This window comes from Oncorhynchus masou, chromosome 1 (assembly GCF_036934945.1).
Source record: "Oncorhynchus masou masou isolate Uvic2021 chromosome 1, UVic_Omas_1.1, whole genome shotgun sequence".
NCBI classification, from domain to species: Eukaryota; Metazoa; Chordata; class Actinopteri; order Salmoniformes; family Salmonidae; genus Oncorhynchus; species Oncorhynchus masou.
Window position 1 is genome coordinate 54,894,802 of NC_088212.1, and position 26,219 is coordinate 54,921,020.

At 44.4% G+C, this 26,219-nt stretch overlaps 1 protein-coding gene across 1 annotated transcript in view; it reads right to left on the bottom strand.

The window, feature by feature from the left end:
* The window catches only part of LOC135546432 (SH3 and multiple ankyrin repeat domains protein 2-like), a 66,993-nt gene that overhangs the window by 27,606 nt on the left and 13,168 nt on the right, over window positions 1–26,219 (bottom strand). Inside the window, exons 3-7 of the mRNA XM_064974856.1 lie at window positions 24,583–24,718; window positions 24,316–24,396; window positions 10,991–11,097; window positions 10,730–10,853; window positions 1,520–4,106 (exon numbers count right to left, since the gene is read on the bottom strand). Coding sequence (XP_064830928.1) covers window positions 1,520–4,106; window positions 10,730–10,853; window positions 10,991–11,097; window positions 24,316–24,396; window positions 24,583–24,718 — 3,035 coding nt within the window. The remainder of the gene's footprint in view (window positions 1–1,519; window positions 4,107–10,729; window positions 10,854–10,990; window positions 11,098–24,315; window positions 24,397–24,582; window positions 24,719–26,219) is intronic.

Consider the following 26,219-nt stretch of genomic DNA (forward strand, 5'->3'; position numbering starts at 1 on the left):
CAACCCCATTGAACATCCTTGGGACGCCGATTGAGAGCCAGGTCTAATCGCCAAAATCAGTGCCGACCTCACTAATACTCTTGTGGCTGAATGGAAGCAAGTCCCAGCTGAAATGTTCCAAAATCTAGTGGAAAGCCTTCCCAGACGTGTGGAGGCCGTTATAGCAGCAAAGGGGGGCCAACTCCATATTAATGCCCATGATTTTGGCACAAGATGGCTTTGAAACTGATTGGTTAGAGATGATCCAATCGTTGATGACTTTGTTTTGTGCAACACCCCTCATTGTGAGGTCACCATTTGCTTCAATGATAGCAGTCTCAGAGTGAATTATGTAGCAAACATAGAGCAGTGGAACAATTAATTTTAATCCATTAGGCAACCATTTCCTGTCAACACAAGTAGAACAGAAACTCACCTCTAACCTCCTCTTAGAAATAGAACAGAGCCAAGCCCTCTTACTTAAATACTTCCACCCCTCCCATCCTCATCTTAATGAGATAGAGACAGGGGGAAGAGGAGAGAGAGATACATGTTTGTGGTGCTTGCATTCAATTGCCCTTCCCTGTTGCACACATCATGCTTCCCTTCCTCCTGTCACAAAGGGATTTATAGCTGATTTACGATTAAATATTTAACCCTGTTACTTTAATTGGCACTTAATTGGCACTAACTCCAGTAATGTATTTTTTTTCTTGAGATGGGAACAAGTTTGTAATGAAGTTGAACATGCACTCCTTATGACAGAATGTTAAAATTAGAAATACAAATTGAATAAAAACTTTTTCCTAAATTGTACCCAAAAGGCACTCTATTGGTGGAATGACCAGGTAGCATGTGTCTGAGGTGTCCCATAACTGTACATATAACCTCAATTACCTCGACTAACAGGTGCCCCCCGCACATTGACTCTGTACCAGTACCCCCTGTATATAGCCTAGCTATTGTTATTTTTCTGCTGCTCTTTAATTATTCATTTTTAATTTTCTTTGAATTTTTTCTTAAAACTGCATTGTTGGTTATGGGCTTGTAAGTAAGAATTTCACTGTAAGGTCTACACCTGTGGTATTCAGCACGTCACAAATAACTGCATCATTAGGGCTATCTAAAGAAATATACCAGAAATTTGAATAATTTATGTGAGGATGGGCTCGAGCAGGGTTTTCCAAACTTGGTCATGGGACACGTTTTGAGTGCAAGATTTGTTTTTTGCCCTTGCACTACACAGCTGATTCAAATAATCAAAGCTTGATGATGAGTTGGTCATTTTAAATCAGCTGAGTAGTGCTAGGGAAACAACCAAAACTTTACCCCCGTGGGGGGAGGGGCCAGGACCAATTTTCAGAGGGAATATTTGATCAGCAGATGGATATATAAAAGTAGAAAATATAGACCATCTAACATTCTTAATGCCCGCAGCTTGGCTCTTTGGAGATGGAGGGTAGGGTTTGTTTAAAGGTCAAAGGTGAGAGGTGTCGGCGTAAGTGGTAAAGGTCAAAGGGAAGGTAGATTTATGTGTTACCTGGTTCCAAAGCCGCCCCTGGCCCCTTTGGTGGGTGAGTCCAGGGAGTCCCCCGGTTTGGGCCGGTGCATCTGTGATAAGATGGAGCTCAGCTCGTTGATAACCGTGGCTTTGGGGTCGGGCATGGGTGGGCTCCTTAGCTCCGGGGGCTCGCCCCACAGCTTGGACGACCGATGGGGGGGAGTCCTGGGGAGTTCTGTGGGAGATATAGACCCGGGTGGAGGGGGAGGGACAGGAGGGGGCGCCTCGAAGGAGTCCAGGGATTCCTCCATGAGGACGTTGTGGTAAAGTGCAGGGTTCTTTTCGATGACTGGCTTGTTTTTGGGCTTGGGGGGAACGGGGGGTCGGTCGTCGAGGTAAGCCTGGCCGTCAGTATAAACCATAGAAGTGTTCTCCAGGGCGCTGTTGTACCCTCCCTCTGACGACAGTACAGAGATGCTTGAAACTGTGGAAATGGTGCTGGTAGTCTCTACATGGGGGTCTCCACTTCTGCGACTGTCTACCTCCTCGATGCTTGAGTCAGTGACACCTTTCTCAAAGCCACCGTCGGGGGGCGGAGGGGGATAGAAGGGTGGGGGCATGCAATTGGACACCCCGCTCCCTCGTCTGTACTGGCCGACAGGGGTCGGGGCGTGAGTGTAGTAGGGGGGCGGATGTGGCCCCCTGGTTCCCATCCCGTTGCGTCTCTCTTGGTCCCGTTGCTTGAGCAACTCAGCGATGGTCGTTGCCTGGTCCTCAGGGATGTCGATGCTGTTGGCGAACTCCAGCGGTGGCGGCAGGGGCTCGGAGAAGACAAACTCCTCCACCTCCTCAATGTCCACCGAGGCCAGCGGGGGAGGGGGCATGCGGAAGGACAGCTTGACTGGCTCGTCGACCGAACCCCCGGCCGTGATGGTCTTCCCCCGTGGCACGGGGGGCAAGGGCTTGGTACTGTGGCTGTTGGTGGGGGTGTTTGGCTGGTTGGGGTCTCTCAGTTCGCTGGGGATGCTGTTGTCCTGGGCTGGTGTGTTCTCCTGCCCCCTTTCTTCCTCCTCTGGGCTGTTTTTGGAGTGCACCATTAGCAGACCGGCCACTTTCTGCGTTTGTGACGTGTCCACAACGTCGATCTGTATGCCCTTCCCATCCTCAGCCGCCTGCTGCCTCTCCTCCCTCTCTCTGTCAGACTCGTACTTCTGCTCCGTCATATGACTCTTCAGGTCCCCCCCTATGCCTCGCCCCAGGGTTGTCGTGGAGTTGGCGAAGCCCGGCTCAATGCTGGAGCGGAGCTTGGTATCGATGAAGAGGGGCTGATTGAGGCCAGGTTTGTGGGGGTTGGGGGGGAGGGACTGGGGGGTGTCGCTCTTGGGGTGCGGTTGAGGTTGAGAAGGGGGTGGGGCTTGCGTTGCCATGGTCGTTTGTGTCTGCTCTTTCATGGCTCTGTCCCGGGCTGCCAGCGCTAGGGCGAGGGGCGAGTTAGGTTCCAGGGCATTACCCGTGACGGGGTGCAGGTAGCCCCATCCTCCGTTTGTGCTGTAGGTCTTGGGCGTGGTGGCCGGGAGACTGACGGGGCTGTCCGGGAGACTGACGGGGCTGTCCAGGTTGGGGTACTGGCCGGTACGTGCGGTCAGAGGCTCCCTCACCACCTGGGTGGGCTCAGGGGTGTTGAAGTCTGTCACGTTACCGCCACGGTCACCCCCTTCTTGGGACAGCAGCAGGGTGGAGGCCGGCAGGGGTGCCATTATCCTCCGCAGGTGCTCGTCGTTGCTGAACATCCCCTCGTCAATGGACTTGGACTGGCGTAGCCGCGGGGCCGGGGTGGGGTCTCCCAAGTCCTCATCTCCCATATCGGTAGAGAGGAAGCCAGGTGAGTTCCTCCGCGCCTCCAGCCTCTTCTCCCGGTCCCTCACTGCCCCTGCGATGGCAGCCGCAAAGGGGTTGTTGACTATGGGGTCTTCAGGCCTTAGCCCCCTGCCCCCTGCCCTAGGCGTTAAGGGTGGGTGTTCGGGCGTGGTTGGTTCAATCTCCATACTGCTGCCCTGGCTGCTCTTTCCACTGCTACTGGTGGAAGGCTCCTTGACAATGATGGTGGGGATGGGAATGGACGAGAAGGTCCTATCAGTGGGTGTGGTCGGCATGGAAACGGCACCTGAGGGCGGGGTGCAGCAGGTCTTCTCTGGGCTGTCCTCCACATTGGGCTGCTTGACCAGCATGCCCTTCCTTCTCGCCGGCTTGGCGGGCACGTACAGCGCCTTGTTGCCCACCTCCGAGTACGGGTTCTCGGGCACGTGCGCCCGTCCTCGGCTTCTACTATCGTACTGTTCTGAGCTCTGGCGGTGATAACCTCGCCTTAGCGTCCCTACATCTACCATGCGGTTGCCAAGGGTAATGGCGTTGGAACATTTTCCAGCGGAGTTGAGGGTGAGGCCCGGTCGGGTGGTGCCGTAGCCCCTTGGCATGGGGGAGACAGAGGGAGAGTTGTAGGAGGAGGGGGGAGATGGGGGGGAGATGGCCGGGGGAGGGGGAATGTCTTCGGACGTGTCGGGCATGGAGAGGCTGCGGGTGAACTTGAGTGGGGGAGGGGAGAGGAGCGCCTTCTCTTCTGTTATACCTGAGAGAGACAGAAATAAAGAGAGAGAATAAGAGATGGAGAGAGAGAAAGCAATATTTGTCAATTTTATATGTGTGATTCAATTCCATTTCACCTTTCTTATTGAGAAACATTTTTTGAGACATATTGTTCACTTTTTCATATTGTTCAGTTTTAGGAAGTTGTCTATGGGTCAGGTGTGAGGAATGCATTCTATGTTCCAGATATTATAAAAGTATGCTCAAGCTACTGCATATTTTTTATTTTTTTTATTTCACCTATATTTAACCCGGTAGGCCAGTTGAGAACAAGTTCTCATTTACAACTGCGACCTGGCCAAGATAAAGCAAATCAGTGCGACATAAACAATAACACAGAGTTACAAATGGGAAAAACAAACATACAGTCAATAACACAATAGAAAAATCTATGTACAGTGTGTGCAAATGTAGTAAGATTAGGGAGGTAAGGCAATATACAGGCCATAGTGGTGAAATAATTACAATTTAGTATTAAAACTGGAGTGATAGATGTGCAGATGATGATGCGTAAGTAGAGATACAGCGATGCAAAAGAGCAAATAAATAACAATATGGGGATGAGGTAGTTGGGTGGGCTATTTACAGATGGGCTGTGTACAGGTGCAGTGATCGGTAAGCTGCTCTAACAGCTGATGCTTAAAGTTAGTGAGTGAGATATAAGTCTCCAGCTTCAGTGATTTTTGTAATTCGTTCCAGTCATTGGCAGCAGAGAACTGGAAGGAAAAGTGGCCAAAGGAGGTGTTGGCTTTGGGTATGACCAGTGAAATATACAGTGCCTTGCGAAAGTATTCGGCCCCCTTGAACTTTGCGACCTTTTGCCACATTTCAGGCTTCAAACATAAAGATATAAAACTGTATTTTTTTGTGAAGAATCAACAACAAGTGGGACACAATCATGAAGTGGAACGACATTTATTGGATATTTAAAACTTTTTTAACAAATCAAAAACTGAAAAATTGGGCGTGCAAAATTATTCAGCCCCCTTAAGTTAATACTTTGTAGCGCCACCTTTTGCTGTGATTACAGCTGTAAGTCGCTTGGGGTATGTCTCTATCAGTTTTGCACATCGAGAGACTGAAATGTTTTCCCATTCCTCCTTGCAAAACAGCTCGAGCTCAGTGAGGTTGGATGGAGAGCATTTGTGAGCAGCAGTTTTCAGTTCTTTCCACAGATTCTCGATTGGATTCAGGTCTGGACTTTGACTTGGCCATTCTAACACCTGGATATGTTTATTTTTGAACCATTCCATTGTAGATTTTGCTTTATGTTTCGGATCATTGTCTTGTTGGAAGACAAATCTCCGTCCCAGTCTCAGGTCTTTTGCAGACTCCATCAGGTTTTCTTCCAGAATGGTCCTGTATTTGGCTCCATCCATCTTCCTATCAATTTTAACCATCTTCCCGGTCACTGCTGAAGCAATGCAGGCCCAAACCATGATGCTGCCACCACCATGTTTGACAGTGGGTATGGTGTGTTCAGGGTGATGAGCTGTGTTGCTTTTACGCCAAACATAACGTTTTGCATTGTTGCCAAAAAGTTCAATTTTGGTTTCATCTGACCAGAGCACCTTCTTCCACATATTTGGTGTGTCTCCCAGGTGGCTTGTGGCAAACTTTAAACAACACTTTTTATGGATATCTTTAAGAAATGGCTCTCTTCTTGCTACTCTTCCATAAAGGCCAGATTTGTGCAATATACGACTGATTGTTGTCCTATGGACAGAGTCTCCCGCCTCAGCTGTAGATCTCTGCAGTTCATCCAGAGTGATCATGGGCCTCTTGGCTGCATCTCTGATCAGTCTTCTCCTTGTATGAGCTGAAAGTTTAGAGGGACGGCCAGGTCTTGGTAGATTTGCAGTGGTCTGATACTCCTTCCATTTCAATATTATCGCTTGCACAGTGCTCCTTGGGATGTTTAAAGCTTGGGATTTTTTTTGTATCCAAATCAGGCTTTAAACTTCTTCACAACAGTATCTCGGACCTGCCTGGTGTGTTCCTTGTTCTTCGTGATGCTCTCTGCACTTTTAACGGACCTCTGAGACTATCACAGTGCAGGTGCATTTATACGGAGACTTGATTACACACAGGTGGATTGTATTTATCATCATTAGTCATTTAGGTCAACATTGGATCATTCAGAGATCCTCACTGAACTTCTGGAGAGAGTTTGCTGCACTGAAAGTAAAGGGGCTGAATCATTTTGCACGCCCAATTTTTCAGTTTTTGATTTGTTAAAAAAGTTTGAGATATCCAATAAATGTCGTTCCACTTCATGATTGTGTCCCACTTGTTGTTGATTCTTCACAAAAAAATACAGTTTTATATCTTTATGTTTGAAGCCTGAAATGTGGCAAAAGGTCGCAAAGTTCAAGGGGGCCGAATACTTTCGCAAGGCACTGTACCAGCTGGACCGCGTGCTATGGGTGAGTGTTGATATGGTGACCAGTGAGCTGAGATAAGGCCGTGCTTTACCTAGCAAATACTTATAGATGACCTGGAGCTAGTGGGTTTTGCGACGAATATGAAGAGAGGGCCAGCCAACAAGAGCATACAGGTCGCAGTGGTGGGTAGAATATGGGACCTTGGTGACAAAACGGATGGCGCTGTGATAGACCACATCCAGTTTGCTGAGTAGAGTGTTGGAGGCTATTTTGTAAATGACAACGCTGAAGTCAAGGATCGGTAGGATGGTCAGTTTTACAAGGGTATGTTTGGCAGCATGAGTAAAGGAGGCTTTATTGCAAAATAGGAAGCCGATTCTCGATTTAATTTTGGATTGGAGATGCTTAATGTGAGTCTGAAAGGAGAGTTTATGGTCTAGCCAGACAGCTAGGTATTTGTAGGTGTCCACATATTCTAAGTCAGAGTAGTGATGGTAGTCAGGTGGGCGGGTGCGGGCAGCAATCGGTTTAAGAGCATGCATTTCATTTTACTAGCATTTAAGAGCAGTTGGAGGCCAAAGAAGGAGTGTTGTATGGCATTGAAACTCATTTGGATGGTTTGTTAACACAGTGTCCAAAGAAGGGTCAGAAGTATATAGAATGGTATCGTCTCCATAGAGGTGGATCAGAGAATCACCAGCAGCAAGAGTGACATCATTGATATATACAGTGAAAAGAGTCGGCCCGAGAATTGAACCCTGTGTCACTCCCATAGAGACTTCCAAAGGTCCAGACATCAGGCCCTCCGATTTGACACACTGAACTCTATCTGAGAAGTAGTTAGTGAACCAGGCGAGGCAGTCATTTGAGAAACCAAAGCTATTGAGTCTGCCGATAAGAATGCGGTGATTGACAGAGTTGAAAGCCTTGGCCAGGTTGATGAAGACGGCTGCAGAGTACTGTCTTTTATCGATGGCGGTTATGATATCGTTTAGGACCTTGAGCGTTGCTGAGGTGCTCCGATGACCAGCCCCGAAACCAGACTGCATAGTGGAGAAGGTACGGTGGGAATCTAAATGGTCGGTGATCTGTTTGTTTGCAGGGCAGGATATAGGTTTGTAACAGTTTGGGTCAAGAGTGGCTCCCCCTTTGAAGAGGGGGGATGACTGTGGCAGCTTTCTAATTTTTAGGGATCTCAGACAATACAAAAGAGAGGTTGAACAGGCTAGTAATAGGGGTTACAACAATTTTGGCATTTTAATTTTAGAAAGAGAGGGTCCATATTGTCTAGTCCAGCTGATTTGTAGGGGTCCAGGTTTTGCAGCTCTTTCAGAACCTCAGCTATCTGGATTTGGGTGAAAGAGAAATGGGTGGGGGGGGAATGGCCAAGTTGCTGCGGGGAGTGCAGAGCTGTTGGCCGGGCTAGGGGTAGCCAGGTGGAAAGCATGGCCAGCCATAGAAAAATGCTTTTTGAAATTCTCGATTATCATAGATTTATCGGTGGTGACAGTGTTTCCTAGCCTCAGTGCAGTAGGCAGCCGGGACGAGGTGCTCTTATTCCCCATGGACTTTACAGCGTCCCAAAACTGTTTGGAATTAGTGCTGGAGTGAACCAAGGGCTATATCTGTTCTTAGTTCAATTTATTTGGAATGGGGCATGCTTATTTAAGATGGTGAGGAAAGCACTTTTAAAGAACAACCAGGCATCCTCTACTGACGCGATGAGGCAGGCATCCTCTACAGGGGCCAGGTCAGTTAGAAAGGTCTGCTCGCTGAAGTGTTTTAGGGAGCGTTTGACAGTGATGAGGGGTGGTCGTTTGACCGCGGACCCATTATGGACGCAGGCAATGAGTCAGTGATCGCTGAGATCCTGGTTGAAGACAGCAGAGGTGTATTTAGAGGGCAAGTTGGTTAGGATGATATCTATGAGGGTGCCCATATTTACGGATTTAGGGTTGTACCTGGTAGGTTCTTTGATCATTTGTGTGAGATTCAGGACATCTAGCTTAGATTTTAGGACGGCCGGGGTGTTAAGCATATCCCAGTTTAGGTTACCTAACAGTACAAACTCTGAACATAGATGGGGAGCAATCAATTCACATATGGTGTCCAGGGCACAGCTGGGGGCTGAGGGGGGTCTATAACAAGCGGCAACAGTGAGAGACTTATTTCTGGAAAGGTGGATTTAAAAAAATAGAAGCTCGAACTGTTTGGGCACAGACCTGGATAGTATGACAGAACTCTGCAGTAGATTGCAACACCGCCCCCTTTGGCAGTTCTATCTTGACGGAAAATGTTGTAGTTGGGGATGGAAATCTCTGAATTTTTGCTGACCTTACTAAGTGAGGATTCAGACACGGCTAGGACATCAGGGTTGGCGGAGTGTGCTAAAGCAGTGAATAAAACAAACTTAGGGAGGAGGCTTCTGGTGTTAACATGCATGAAACCAAGGCTTTTACGGTTACATAAGTCAACAAATGAGAGCGCCTGGGCAATAGGTGTAGTACTGGGGGCTACAGGGCCTGGGCTAACCTCTACATCACCAGAGGAACAGAGGAGGAGTAGGATAAGGGTTTGGCTAAAGGCTATAAGAACTGGTCGCCTAGTGCATTGGGAACAGAGAATAAAAGGAGCAGATTTCTGGTCATGGTATAATAGATTCAGGGCATAATGTACAGACAAGGGTATGGTAGGATGTGAGTACAGTGGAGATAAACCTAGGCATTGAGTGACGATGAGAGAGGTTGCATCTTTGGAGGAACCAGTTAAGCCAGGTGAGGTCTCCGCATGTGTGGGGTGTAGGACAAAAGAGCTATCTAAGGCATGTTGAGCGGGACTGGGCGCTCTACAGTGAAATAAAACAATAAGAACTAACCGAAACAGCAGTAGACAAGGCATATTGACATTAGAGAGAGGCATAAAGCAATCACAGATGTTGATCAGCAGAGCTAAGACAACAACAAGCAAATGGCGATGAATGGGCAGAGAGGGTCTGTTAGGTACACACAGGACCTGAGTTCGAGAATGGGGCCGACAGAAAAACAAAATTTGGTACCGTGTATGTGAACAGTACAGCAGGCATCAGCTGTGTAGCCGAGTGATCATAGGGTCCAATGAGCAGCAATAGGTGAGTCAGGGAGCCGTTCGGTAGTCGCTGCTACGCTAGGCGAGCGTGAGACAAGGCGTTCAGAAAGCTAGCGGGCCGGGGCTAGCAGATGGGTGTTTGGCGACATCGCAACGGAAAAGCCTGTTGAAACCACATCGGACGATTACGGCGGCAGATAGGTTGTGATGGATCTGCGGGGCTCCGTGTCAAAGATAAAGGGTCCAGGTTAATTGGCCAAAGAGGTATTGTAGCCCAAGAATTAGCTGGTATACTTTGTCAGCTAGCCGGAATATGGGCCTAGCTCGAGGCTAGCTCAAGGCTAACTGGTGCTTGCTTCGGGACAGGGGCGTTAGCCAACAATAGCCACTCGGTTGCAGCTAGCTAGCTGCGATGATCCTGTGTAATGGTCCAGAGCTTGCGGCAGTAATCCGGTGATGTGGTAGAGAAAAGCAGTCCGATATGCTCTGGGTTGATATCGCGCTGTGCAGACTGTAAGGTATTGACCAAGCAAAAGCTGGCTGGTGTCCAAGCTAATGGTGAAGAACTGCTAGCAGTGGCTAACAATGACTAATAGCTAGTAGCTAGTTAGCTGGCTAGCACCTGATGGAGATTCCAGTTATAAAGAATAAAAATAGCAGATCCGTACCACATTGGGTGAGGCGGGTTGCAGGAAGTATATTTAGTTTGTAGATGGAAAGTAAGAATAAAATATATACGGGAAAAAAATGAAGAAACAGACTAATTACATGGGACAAGACAAAAATGCGTCCAACGGCTACGCCGTCTTGGGACACCAAGACATATACTGAAGTTACTAGCTACTGTAGCTATTGCAGTCATAACACACAGACCTGCCTTTGGGCTACTATTGGCTCTGAGTGCCGTGATGAATTGGATGGACCATTAATATAATTCATTTCTATTAAATCATAGACTGTGGTTTCAGTGTATGGTTAATGGGGTATAATATTGTCGCCTCAGAGCACAATTTGGCAAGTGGATCACTCTAATTTGTTCATTATCACACTTAATGAAGCCAGTTACTCTCTGAAGTGAACTCTCTGGAAACGGTAATCATAGTAAAGGGCATTAGACATTAGACACATACACACATACCTATGGACTTCTGTCTCCTCATGGTGCCACCCTTGGCAAGAATGCCCAGGAATGCCCCCCTTCTAGGACTGCCTGGCACAGTGGGTGGTACCACTGCCACTCCACCCTGGCGGTCGTACATGGACTGTAAACCAGAGTTGGGTAGGGTTAGAGTTTGACATATTCACAACACACTAAGTATTGACCAATACCGTACTGTACATTGCTTTAGATAGAAACGTCTGCTAAATGGCATATATTATACTGTGTGGAGTAACTCACATTCATGTCAGTAGGCGTGACCAAACAGCGGCTGGAGGGGCGTGGCTTAATGGTGGCCACCTTCATGTCCACGGTTTTCTGGGAAGGTGACACCTCGTCCACTTTATCTGCAAGACAAAACCCATCCCCTATGAGTGACAGGGTAAATAGGGCAGGACTTCCTTAAGCCTAAATATGTCATGGGCCAAATGCGTTCGCAAGCCAGTCATTTTCATAACCCCTTCCTCAGTTTCCAAACTAAACTGAGGCTGAAACAGAGAAAAAATAAACACAATAAAAATACATTAAAAAACATGTAATTTTGGGAAGAGGCCAGCCCTGGAAGCCGTGCAAGCCTTATATTGCAAGCCTTATATAGCTTATATTATGTAATATTTAGGTGTATTCATTTTTGGAAAGGCTCCATGCATTTGGGGATGTTACTGTACTTAGAGTGACTTGAAAACATATCCTCTTCTTCTGACCATCTACACACAGAGGGAATAGAGTGGATTCAGCCTTAACCAGGACTTAGATTAGTAACAACCTTTAATACACACACACATACAAAGAAATGCACACACACACACACACACACACACACACACACACACACACACACACACACACACACACACACACACACACACACACACACACACACACACACACACACACACACACACACACACACACACACACACACACACACACACACAGAATCATACGAACATACACACATATTCTGACACTATGGGTGACTTCTTCTATCTGGCCATTTTCTGAGGCATGATGTGTATAGATTCTGTTTCCAATGCCACTTCAGTAAATGAAACCACTCCAAATTCATCCATATTCCATACAATCTGCTACGCCGTGTAGATCCTGCTATTTAACATTATTGTTAATCTGTTGCCAATTTTTCTATTCATATGGGATTGAATTGCAGATTTATTCTAATTCATTTTTTTAATATTATTATTTTTATTTAACTTGGCAAGTCAGTTAAGAACAAATTCTTATTTACAAACCTGGACGACACTGTGCCAATTGTGCACCTAATTCATGTAGCAGCATCAATAAAACAGATGGCATGAACCAGTTTTGAGATGTGAAAACCTCTGACAAACTTTGATTTTGGGGTGAACTATCCATTTAATAGCTCTTGAGTTACCTGAATAAACCAAAGTTTAGATTTTCAGCTTATGTGACATAAGCAATGTTTGAAATATAATACCATGTTATCACGTTATTGAGTCTGTGATGTCCATTCAGTATGCACAGAGATTAGACTGGAATAAAATCATGCATTCTCATTGGTTCAAACAATTACATTCAATGACAAATCAACTTACTACAGTCAATTCAATTTAATTTCCAGTCAATTCCGGAAGTTAGCTGATATTCGGAATTGGAATTTTGTTTACTTTCTGAATAGTTACAGTTGGTATTCATGTAAAAAGGAATTCCCCTGGACCACGACCACAAATTGTGGAAAACACTCATACTTTCCTATTGACCCCCATTGTAAAAGAGACAACTTCGTTGTAGATTTTTTTGTTATGCAAGATATAATTAAACATGCTGAAAAGCTGCTGTGTCGTTCAAAGTACATGTAGACAGGTCAAAAATCCCAACCTACGGTTTGCAATGCTCCCACATAAGGAAATAGAGTTTACGAGAAGAGCCCTATGGCTTCAGGTTATTCGGTGTGGGAGATTGGGTAATGTGGAGACGAGGTGTCCAAGTAGGCTACACGTAGCTACGTGTGTGGAAAACATTGAAATATTACCAGACAATGACATACTAAGTAGGTATGTTTCTCAGGGGGAAACACATTTTGTAAATGATACAAATATAATTTAAAAAATATTGTTAATACATTCAATAAAACCAATACACAAGTCAGTGATTTGTGGGTTAGTCCTCAAGTCATCCATACAACATACTGTACTTTGTGTGAAACATGCCTACGTAACTTACCACCTTTCTTTTTCCTTAGTGTAGCTTGGGAGGGATAGAGAAAGAATGTTCTGTATTTGATGTGTAATTGACCTGGGTCTGATGAAAAGTACACTACATGGCCAAAAGTATATGGACATCCCTTCAAATTAATTGATTCGGCTATTTCAGCCACACCCGTTGCTGACAGGTTTGCCGCCATTGGACTCTGGAGCAGCGGAAACACGTTCTCTGGAGTGATAAATCATGCTTCCCCATCTGTTAGTCCGACAGAATAATCTGGGTTTGGTGGATGCCAAGAGAACGCTACATGCCAGAATGCATAGTGCCAACTGTAAAGTTTGGTGGATGAGGAATAATGGTCTGGGACTGTTTTTCATGGTTCGGGCATAGGCTCCTTAGTTCCAGTGAAGGGAAATCTTAATGTTACAGCATAAAATTACATTCTACACGATTCTGTGCTTCCAACTTCGTGGCGACAGTTTGGGAGCCCGGCCTAATCGCCAAACATCAATTCCCAAATTCACTCACTCAATGCTCTTGTGGCTGAATGGAAGCAAGTCCTCACAGCAATGTTCCAACATCTAGTGGAAAGCATTCCCAGAAGAGTAGAGGCTGTTATAGCAGCAAAGGGGGGACCAACTCCATATTAATGCCCATGATTTTGGAATGATATGTTCAACAAGCAGGTGTCCACATACTTTTTGTAAATGTGTATGCATGCACCAAATTTGTAATGAGCAGCCAGAGAGATAATACTCTGACATTCTCTATCCTATACAGCAAGAAAAGACGGTATTAAAATAGCAATGAACAGTAAAATTAGTAGTAGAATTCATGCATGCGTCAACTGAGATCAGGGACATAACATACAATAGTGACATTGGCCTGACACTTTTCAGTTCAGCAAGATCTCCCTTTCTCTCTCTCTTCACCTCTCCTCTTCTCTCTCTATCCTCAGCCTCTCATCTCTCCCTTAATTTATCTCCCCTCTTTATCTCAATCTCTCTCTTCCTTTCCTCCCACTGTGTTCCTTCAGTAGTGTTTTTGATGTGTAAAGTGTTTCTCCTGTTTTCTACCTTGCACCCAGTGTTAATTTCACACTAGTTGACACTTGTCAACTACCTATTTTTCTTGACAAAAGGCCCTGGAAAAAAACTATAAGTTACTTTTCATTTCAGTGATGAAAATGTGATGAGAATTCCATGTGAGACTAATGGACATGTAATTTGACATGAAGTTTGTTTTTAACCGTTTTGTCCAATCCTAAACGTGCATGCATAATATTTCATGCAATCCCCTCATTGGCAGAATTAACATCTTTCAGTTGCCCAGTCTCATTGAGCTGATCTGCCTGGCTCTCCTACACAGCTCCCAGGTGGTTACTTCAGTCATTAGTCAATCTTTTGAACTGATGCGAAGCCAGGACACTTGACTTGTAACTAACCTCAACTAGAAACAATTTTTACACTCTCTCTTACTTTCATGGAGGCTATTTTTGCTTCGATCACGTCAGAAGCTCTATTTTCCCATCTGTACTGAAGCTCTTGTGCCACAGTCTGCAAATTCAAGTTGCGGTTGCTTTTTTCCTATGGGAAAAATGAATGCTATTTGCTGAATATTAAGAGAACAGTAATACTTCTGGCATTTTGTAAAGCTCAAATTCTCCCCATTTCAAGGAAACTGCTTCTATTTACACCCTTGACAGTTATGATGGAGAAAAAATCAGAGCTGTAAATTGTTTAACCTCTAGCGAAGGCTTTTTAGCCTATATGGTTAATTAATTATGTTGGCATTGGATACAATCTTCCACAATATCAATATTACCAGCTAAGGTATACAAGTGGATAGTAGATCTAGTTGGACAACACTTTCTGAATGTGCACATGATGGAGGTTAGAGGTAGCCTAAATATTAATTATTTAAAGATGCACTAAAGTGGTTCCTCCTTTAAAAGTTGCGAGCTTACACCGTGGGACTTAGAGATACCCAGCATCACGGCTTCATTGCTCCGGACCACCAAAAGGGGGAGTTAGAGAACTCATTATGAATTTGGGTCCCATGGTTTTAATATGACCACTCATATCTAGTGGTTCCAATGACGAATTTGATGTGAGCCACCTGCCGCTTGCAACTTTCTTCAGCAAAGATGGCTGACAAAACATTACGGTGGAAGCAAATGTAAGTAACTATAACGTCATAATGAATCAAGCAAACAATGTACAATTGAGAGGAATATGTTAGTTAAAGTAGAGACAAACGATTGTGCATATTTTTTGTCATAAAGTTAATTTAGGAAAATCGCTATTTAGTAAGGTTTTCTGTCAGTCATATCCAAAACCAGGTGTATCAAACTCCATTCTTTGAATGATGCTGTGTCTGCATGTACAATTGAAGTCGGAAGTTTACATACACTTAGGTTGGAGTCATTAAAACCTGTTTTTCAACCACTCCACAAATTTCTTGTTAACAAACTATAGTTTTGGCAAGTCGGTTAGGACATCTACTTCATGCATGACACAAGTCATTTTTCCAACAATTGTTTACAGACAGATTACTTTACTTATAATTCACTGTATCACAATTCCATACACTAAGCTGACCGTGCCTTTAAACAGCTTGGAAAATTTCAGAAAATTATGTCATGCTTCAGAAGCTTCTGATAATTGACATAATTGACATAATGCTAATTGACATAATTTGAGTCAATTGGAGGTGTACATGTGGATGTATTTCAAGGCCTACCTTCAAACTCAGTGCCTCTTTGGTTGACATCATGGGAAATCAAAGTAAAATCAGCCATGACTCAGCCAGCAATTTCCAAATGCCTGAAGGTACCAAATTTATCTGTACAAACAATAGTAAAAAAGTATAAATACCATGGGACCACGCAGCCGTCATACCGCTCAGGAAGGACATGCATTCTGTCTCCTAGAGATTAACCCACTTTGGTGTGAAAAGTGCAAGTCAATCCCAGAACATCAGCAAAGGACCTTGTAAAGATACCGGAGGAAACAGGTACAAAAGTATCTATATCCACAGTAAAACGAGTCCTATATCGACATAACCTGAAAGGCCGCTCAGCAGATCGCCATATAAAAGCCTAGACTAGGGTTTGCAACTGCACATGGGGACAAATATCGTACTTTTTAGAGAAATGTACTCTGGTCTGATGAAACAAAAATAGAAATGTTTGGCCATAATGACCATCATTATGTTTGGAGGAAATGGGGGAGGCTTGCAAGCCGAAGAACACCATCCCATCCGTGAAGCACGGGGGTGGCAGCATCATGTTGTGGGGTTGCTTTGCTGCAGGATGGACTGGTGCAATTCACAAAATAGATGGCATCATGAAGCAGGAAAATTAAAATGGCTATATTGAAGCAACATCCCAAGACATCAGTCAGGAAGTTAAAGCTTGGTCGCAAATGGGTCTTCCAAATGGACAATGACCCAAAGCATACTTCCAAAGTTGTGGACAGAACTGAAAAGGCCTGTGTAAGCGAGGAGGCCTACAAACCTGACTCAGTTACACCAGCTCTGTCAAGGAATGGGCCAAAATTCACCCAACTTATTGTGGGAAGCTTGTGGAAGGCTGCCCAAAACGTTTGACCCAAGTTAAACTATTTAAAGGCAATGCTACCAAATACTCATTGAGTGTATGTAAACTTCCGACCCACTGGGAATGTGATGAAAGAAAGAAAAGCTGAAAAAAAATAATTCTCTCTACTATTATTCTGACATTTCATTCTTAAAATAAATTGGTGATCATAACTGACCTAAGACAGGGAAATTTGGCTAAGGTGTATATAAACTTCCGACTTCAACTGTACAAATCTGTGACATTGTGGTTACAATAAAGAATGTAAACAAGTTGTAAACAAGATGTGTTCTATTTACAGTAGTGATGGACAACTGGAAGCATTTTGAAAACAGGTTTTCAAACAGGTTTTCAAACACTTGTTTTTCCACAAGTGTACTGTAGCAGGTGTAGCCCATCATGCAAATTTTTACTATTAGCAGGACAACAGACTTTTTATAGCCCGGCTACTGGTGTGAAAATGCCAGACAAGTTCGATTGGGTAGAAAACCCTCTAAAGTTTCCAAAACTGTAAAAATATTGTCTGTGAGTATAACAGAACTGACATTGCAGGCAGAAAATCCAATCAGGAAGTGCCTCTTATTTTGAAACATCTCTGTTCCTATGCATGCCTATCCTCCATTTAAAGGGATATCAACCAGATTCCGTTTCTATGGCTTCCCTACGGTGTCAACAGTCTTTAGACATAGTTTCAAGTATTTATTTTGAAAAATGAGCGTGAAAGATCACATTGCGTAAGTGTTATAGGTGAGTGAGTTTTGCGCTACAGAGTAAAGCGGCCATTGTTTCTCCCGGTGTTATTAAAAACCTACACACCCTGTTGATATATTATCGAATATATATTTTAAGAACACCCTGAGGATTGATTATAAAAAACGTTTGACATGTTTCCGTGGACTTTACGAATATTATTTGGAATTCTCGTCTGCGTTGTCATGACCGCTCTTTCTTGTGTATTTCTGAACATAACGCGCCAAACAAACTGAGGTATTTTGGATATAAAAATAATCTCTATGGAACAAAAGGAACATTTAATGTGTAACTGGGAGTCTCGTAAGTGAAAACATCTGAAGATCATCAATGGTAAACGATTCATTTGATTGCTTTTCTGATTTTCGTGACCTAGCTACATAATGCTTAGTGTACATAATGTTATGTTATGCTATCGATAAACTTACACAAACGCTTGGATTGCTTTCGCTTTAAAGCATCATTTCAAAATCTGAGATGACAGGTAGATTAATAAAAGGTTAAGCTGTGTTTTGCAATATTATCAAATCAAATCAAATTTATTTGTCACATACACATGGTTAGCAGATGTTAATGCGAGTGTAGCGAAATGCTTGTGCTTCTAGTTCCGACAATGCAGTAATAACCAACAAGTAATCTAACTAACAATTCCTAAACTACTGTCTTATACACAGTGTAAGGGGATAAAGAATATGTACATAAGGATATATGAATGAGTGATGGTACAGAGCAGCATAGGCAAGATACAGTAGATGGTATCGAGTACAGTATATACATATGAGATGAGTATGTAAACAAAGTGGCATAGTTAAAGTGGCTAGTGATACATGTATTACATAAGGATGCAGTCGATGATATAGAGTACAGTATATACGTATGCATATGAGATGAATAATATAGGGTAAGTAACATTATATAAGATAGCATTGTTTAAAGTGGCTAGTGATATATTTACATAATTTCCCATCAATTCCCATTATTAAAGTGGCTGGAGTTGAGTCAGTGTCAGTGTGTTGGCAGCAGCCACTCAATGTTAGTGGTGGCTGTTTAACAGTCTGATGGCCTTGAGATAGAAGCTGTTCTTCAGTCTCTCGGTCCCAGCTTTGATGCACCTGTACTGACCTCGCCTTCTGGATGATAGCGGGGTGAACAGGCAGTGGCTCGGGTGGTTGATGTCCTTGATGATCTTTATGGCCTTCCTGTAACATCGGGTGGTGTAGGTGTCCTGGAGGGCAGGTAGTTTGCCCCCGGTGATGCGTTGTGCAGACCTCACTACCCTCTGGAGAGCCTTACGGTTGAGGGCGGAGCAGTTGCCGTACCAGGCGGTGATACAGCCCGCCAGGATGCTCTCGATTGTGCATCTGTAGAAGTTTGTGAGTGCTTTTGGTGACAAGCCGAATTTCTTCAGCCTCCTGAGGTTGAAGAGGCACTGCTGCGCCTTCTTCACGATGCTGTCTGTGTGAGTGGACCAATTCAGTTTGTCTGTGATGTGTATGCCGAGGAACTTAAAACTTGCTACTCTCTCCACTACTGTTCCATCGATGTGGATAGGGGGGTGTTCCCTCTGCTGTTTCCTGAAGTCCACAATCATCTCCTTAGTTTTGTTGACGTTGAGTGTGAGGTTATTTTCCTGACACCACACTCCGAGGGCCCTCACCTCCTCCCTGTAGGCCGTCTCGTCGTTGTTGGTAATCAAGCCTACCACTGTTGTGTCGTCAGCAAACTTGATGATTGAGTTGGAGGCGTGCGTGGCCACGCAGTTGTGGGTGAACAGGGAGTACAGGAGAGGGCTCAGAACGCAGCGGGGAGCAGATGTTGTTACCTACCCTCACCACCTGGGGGCGGCCCGTCAGGAAGTCCAGTACCCAGTTGCACAGGGCGGGGTCGAGACCTAGGGTCTCGAGCTTGATGACGAGCTTGGAGGGTACTATGGTGTTGAATGCCGAGCTGTAGTCGATGAACAGCATTCTCACATAGGTATTCCTCTTGACAGATGGGTTAGGGCAGTGTGCAGTGTGGTTGAGATTGCATCGTCTGTGGACCTATTTGAGCGGTAAGCAAATTGGAGTGGGTCTAGGGTGTCAGGTAGGGTGGAGGTGATATGGTCCTAGTCTCTCAAAGCACTTCATGATGACGGAAGTGAGTGCTACGGGGCGGTAGTCGTTTAGCTCGTTACCTTAGCTTTCTTGGGAACAGGAACAATGGTGGCCCTCTTGAAGCATGTGGGAACAGCAGACTGATATAGGGATTGATTGAATATGTCCTTAAACACACCAGCCAGCTGGTCTGCGCATGCTCTGAGGGCACGGCTGGGGATGCCGTGAAGGAGAGACCGCATTTTTCCGTTGCAGGCAGTGTCAGTGGCACTGTATTGTCCTCAAAGCGGGCAAAAAAGTTATTTAGTCTGCCTGGGAGCAAGACATCCTGGTCCGTGACTGGGCTGGATTTCTTCCTGTAGTCCGTGATTGACTGAAGACCCTGCCACATGCCTCTTGTGTCTGAGCCATTGAATTGGGATTCTACTTTGTCTCTGTACTGACGCTTAGCTTGTTTGATAGCCTTACGGAGGGAATAGCTGCATTGTTTGTTTTCAGTCATGTTACCAGACACCTTGCCCTGATTGAAGGCAGTGGTTCGCGCTTTCAGTTTCACGCGAATGCTGCCATCAATCCAAGGTTTCTGGTTAGGGAATGTTTTAATCGTTGCTATGGGAACGACATCTTCAACGCACGTTCTAATGAACTCGCACACCGATTCAGCGTATTCGTCAATGTTGTTATTTGACGCAATACGAAACATGTCCCAGTCCACGTGATGGAAACAGTCTTGGAGTGTGGAGTCAGCTTGGTCGGACCAGCGTTGGACAGACCTCAGCGTGGGAGCTTCTTTTTTTAGCTTTTGTCTGTAGGCAGGTATCAGCAAAATGGAGTCATGGTCAGCTTTTCCGAAAGGGGGGCGGGGCAGGGCCTTATATGCGTCGCGGAAGTTAGAGTAACAGTGATCCAAGGTTTTTCCGCCCCTGGTTGCGCAATCGATATGCTGATAAAATTTAGGGAGTCTTGTTTTCAGATTAGCCTGGTTAAAATCCCCAACAACGATGAATGCAGCCTCCGGATAAATGGTTTCCAGTTTGCAAAGAGTTAAATAAAGTTCGTTCAGAGCCATCGATGTGTCTGCTTGGGGGGGGGGGATATATACAGCTGTGATTATAATCGAAGAGAATTCTCTTGGTAGATAATGCGGTCTACATTTGATTGTGAGGAATTCTAAATCAGGTGAACAGAAGGATTTGAGTTCCTGTATGTTTCTTTCATCGCACCATGCCTCGTTAGCCATAAGGCATACACCCCCACCCCTCTTCTTACCAGAAAGGTGTTTGTTTCTGTCGGCACGATGTGTGGAGAAACCCGCTGGCTGCACCGCATCTGAGAGCGTCTCTCCAGTGAGCCATGTTTCCGTGAAGCACAGAACGTCACAGTCTCTGATGTCCCTCTGGAATGCTACCCTTGCTCGGATTTCATCAACCTTGTTGTCAAGAGACTGGACATTGGCAAGAAGAATGCTAGGAAGTGGGGCACGATGTGCCCATCTCCGTAGTCTGACCAGAAGACCTCCACGTTTCCCTCTTTTTCGGAGTCGTTTTTTTGGGTCGCTGCATGCGATCCATTCCGTTGTCTTGTTTGTAAGGCAGAACACAGGATCCGCGTCGCGAAAAACATATTCTTTGTCGTACTGATGGTGAGTTGACGCTGATCTTATATACAGTAGTTCTTCTCGGCTGTATGTAATGAAACCTAAGATGATCTGGGGTACTAATGTAAGAAATAACACGTAAAAAAAAAAAAAAAAACTGCATAGTTTCCTAGGAACGCGAAGCGAGGCGGCCATCTCTGTCGGCGCCGGAATTATACTTGTGATTTCATGAATATGAATATTTTTTTGTAATATTATTTGACTGTGGCGCTATGCTATTCAGCGGTTGCTAACGAAAATGATCCCGCTAACAGGATGGGTAGAGCCAAGAAGTTAAGGCAGACCAGTAGAAAGAGAAACATTATCTGAGGGCAGAAATACTGGCGACAGCTGATGCAATTGGTCCAGAGCCAGGTGGCATTTGTGGAGAGTCAGGTGGAGAATGACGTGTTGAAAAGGGTGAGTAATGAGATGGAGTCACAATCCATATCAGATACATATGTGAGCTCTGGAACTCCACCTCCGACAGGCAGAGTCAACATATGTGGCGGGTTCGTCAGGTCGTCGGTTCACACTGACATTTCCATTCCTCTTCTGACAACATAACTTGACCAACTGCTCACCAGGCACAGCAAGGGCCGCCCAGACCGATATGCTGTTCTTCTATTCCAAGGATGTGTAACCAAAGAGATACCACGGGCGGGTACAGAATACAAACTGGGATGGATCCGAGGCAAATGTGGCTTACCAATGAACCTCCGGGTGTTCCTCATTAATACTGTGTCTCAGAAGTTTCTCTCCATGACTGATGCAACCCGAAAAAGCATTAAAGACAGAGTTAATGAGTACTTGAGTTCACCAAGAAAGTCTGGACATGGCTTTCTCTCCCTTATGTAAGGATTTAAGCACTTTCCCATGTTTCCTACAGTATGTACTGTAGGCTATGTTTACTTGTCAGACTGCACAGCCTAATAAACAAATGGAGGTGGCTTATCTTCAAAATGCTTTATTATCCAAATGTAAAAGCATATACTGTACAGTACTGTATTTCTTTATCAGCATCTTTTATGCTTTCTTTAATAAAATGATGATAAAAATACTCTTTCAAAATGCTGATTATTTAGTTATGGATTCATGACGAATTACTTTGGGAATAAATATCACTGATTTACAGAAACATTGGAACAAAGTTTTCTACTGAAGGCAAACAATTTAGAATTGTTATGCTGTAGCCTACTCCCGACCATCACGTTTTACAGCGCCATATTTTCCATTTCATCTTAACGGAAACCCAGAAGATTTTGTTTTTTCATTTTTATCGGAATAAAAACACCATAATATTAATCAAATTAATTAACCCACATTTCTTAAAATCAATCCCATATGCTATGTTATTACAAAAAAGGTTTATTCTTTAGTAATGCAAATATGGAAGACTATCAAATGCTTCTCAAAGATGCCCTCTGGTGGTCAAACTAGCACTAACTTGCATTAACAGAAACAATGGGTGACAATTAGATAACGTGCCACAGAATGCTGCAGCAGCCCACAAGGTCTCCTGTAGTGTGGCACAACTTTTAAAGGAGTAACCACTGCATGCCATTTCCTGGTTGCAAAAACTTCAGTTCATGTGACAAAACAAGTATAGTATAGAGAATCATTAAACCATCTAAAACGCTGTGAAATATATTTTCCATAACCAAAAATATTGTATTTTCAGCTGTTTGAAGCTAGTGTACAAAACTTTAAGTAAAATACGCAAAAACTAAACTTAAGAACAGGAAGCATAGAAATAGCCGACATGGAACATATCTACTGCTTCTTAAACTGGCTTTCAAAGCGAATGAACGATCTATAACTCACATTTTTTTGTTCAGGTAACTTAAAAAGTGACATGTTGCAGCTTTAATAGAAAAGAAATGCACGGACTATTATGTGACTAAAATGGCTATGACTAAAACTACACAAACATTGTCCTGAATTTAACTAAAACTAACAAAGGATGAAATGACTAAAATGTGACTAAGACTAAAAATACATTGAAAATAGAGGCCAAAATTAACACCACAAGTTTCACCCCCATTCACCCTCTGTTTCTCTCTCTTCCTCTCCCTATTCTGTCTTTCCTCCCAGTCGTCTCTCTCTCTTTTCTCTCTCCCTGGTTCCCTCCCATTTTCCCTCTCTGTTTCTCTCTTTCTCCCTATTTCTTGTATTTGACCTCTTCTCTCTCTCTCCATCCATCTTTCCTCCTCCTCTTCTTTCTGTCTCTCTTTCCCCTAGCTAAGTTATAATTGTGGTGCTATAGCGTAGTGTGTGTCCCTAGCTACCCACCAGTTTCTCCTCCTCTCACCGGTGGTCTAGAGCAACCCTTCTCAGAAGAGCTGACTGTTCCCTCTGTCAGAACACATTACCACCACACTGCGCTCCCATTCCACACACGGGCCCTCGAATGAGATCTTGGCCCAACACACATACACCCATTCACACGTGCATACACACACTCACAAACGGAGTATCATAATCACACAGACACACATTCACAACCGTGTCTGTGTTTCTAACTCAAATCAAATGTTATTGGTCACATACACATGGTTAGCAGATGTTAATACGAGTGTAGCGAAATGCTTGTGCTTCTAGTTCCGACAGTGCAGTAATATCTAACAAGTAATTGAACAATTTCACAACAACTACCTCATACACACAATTGTAAAGGGATGAATAAGATTATGTACATATAAATACTTAAGATTTCCTAGGGTAACAATGTAAGAAATAACACATAAAAAATGAAATACTGCATAGTTTCCTAAGAACGCGAAGTGAGGCGACCATTTCTGTTGGCGCCATCTCTCTTCCACTCAAACATTAATGCAACTCCAGTGCCATCTTTACAACATGCCAGCTCCTCGTTTCCATGGTAGTTACACAAAAAAATTCTGTGGAGGTATTTTCACAAACGACCACTTCTCATGCAATGATGCAGAAAATCACTGAGAAATCCCAGTGAAAAATAATAGCAAAAATATTACAATCTAAAATAATACATGATTAACATAATTAACAGCATGTTAGGTTTGAACCAATGGGCTTGACACTATAGCTTCGCTTCACGGGTTCAAAAGATGAATAAAATGTCAATGAATCAGCATGTTGAATATGTTGAATATTAGATGCACTTAGTGTATGTTTAGCTTCACTCCTTACCTTTACTGTTTTCCACTAATGGGAGATAAATAACAAACCAATAGGGACAGAAGAGAAAGATCGAAAAGAGGGCGTGGTTAGAGAGTCTCATCTCAGTGACTCCTTAGTGAGAGCCTATCAGATTGCCCCTTACCTAGTTCTTCCAGTTCAGAGGTCATAGACTTGGAGCGCATAGACAGGGCGGTGGTGGGGGCTCTCTTTGGCGGTGCGGGGGCTAAGAGAGAGAGAGAGGCTGAGAGAAAAATACATTTGGAATTTGGCCTTTATTGGCACATTTCAACACCCAAAATACATTTAGCATTTTTGCATGAGCGTTGGTTGTTGGGACAGCATTGTGCTACTACTGAGATGGTGCGTACCTTTTTCTACCATAACAGGAAGTGGTGTAGGGGTGTAGTACCTTTTTTACGTGCGGTATCCTCAGGGTCCATATTCCTGCTGACCGTTACCACTTTGATGATGAGGCTGTTCCCTGCATGACGGATCATGTTGACCACCTGCCTGTGGCCCACCTTCACCACATTCTCTTGGTTCACCTAACAACACACACAACACATACTCTTACAATACACATATTTATATATCTGTGCCCTAACACACACACACAACAGTATAACACAATACAGTTATGACGGTGTGAATTTGGTCCAATTGCCATGGAACCTAATCCATTCAGATGTTCCAGATCAGAATGTGTGCGAGTGAAACCATGTAATGCCAGAGCACAGACCACATGTGATACTAAGATACTAACACACACACACGCACACGCACACGCACACACACACGCACACACACACACACACACACACACACACACACACACACACACACACACACACACACACACACACACACACACACACACACGATGGTTTCAAATATTCTTGAGGAAGGAGCATCGTGATGAGGGCGAATCATTGTAGTTTCATTACACTATACATAAGGATCCCTTTAATATGTATTTTAATCTATGCCTTAGAATTCTTAAAGATTTTTACTTATTCATTCAAATACATCAAATCAGGTACCAAAGCAAAGACCATACCTTCTGTAATGATAATAAGTTAATGAACTATCAGCCAATAATTATCTATTATAAAAGCACAGGAGCCTGCTGAGGGGAGAACGGCTCACAATAATGTCCAGAACGGAGCAAATGGAATGGCATCAAACACCTGGAAAACATGTGTTTAATGTATTTGATACTATTCCACTTATTCCACTCCAGTCATTAGCACAAACCTGTTCTCCTGAATTCAAGGTGCCACCAACCTCCTGTGAATAAAAGGTGTAGTGATACACAACAAAGTTTGGACTGACGTGACATAACTTTGGCCTACTCCGCTATTATTTCCTTCCTCCGAACTCAGGGTTTCAGACCTGATCATCAATAAGGTTTGATTCCTGTGCTCTCTGCCGATACCAGAGTGTCTCTCTGGCGCACATGCTCAGAAGGCTTCTCCCTCACGTGGCTGGGTTGCTCCAACCTCTGACCATCCCCAGCTGGCCCTGTTCCCACCTGTCCATGGACTTTATCAGGGTTACCTGCATCCCAAGGGGTTACCACTATCCTGGCGGTCATTGATCAGTTCTCCAAGGCAGTCAATTTCATTGCCTTACCCAAGTTACCCATGGTTACCCATGTCTTTCAACTACACAGACTTCCCCAGGACAGGTCTCGGATCGTGGGCCCCAGTTCGTTGCATGGATTTGGAAAGCCTTCAGCTCCCTGTTGGAGGTGTCAGTGAGTCTCTCCTCGGGATTCCACCCACAGTCAAATGGGCAAACGGAGAGGGCAAACCAGGAGCTGGAAATGTTTGTCCGCTGTTTTGTCTCCACCCAGGCCAGCAACTGGAGGAAGTTCCTCGTCTGGGCGGAGTATGCTCACAACACACTGCCGAACTCTTCCACTGGACTGTCACCGTTTGAGTGTGAGTTCGGGTTTGCCCCCCGCCACTGTTTCCTGAAGAAGCGGCCGAAGTGGGGGTGCCATCAGCTGAGGCAATCATTCGACAATGACGCCGTACCTGGATC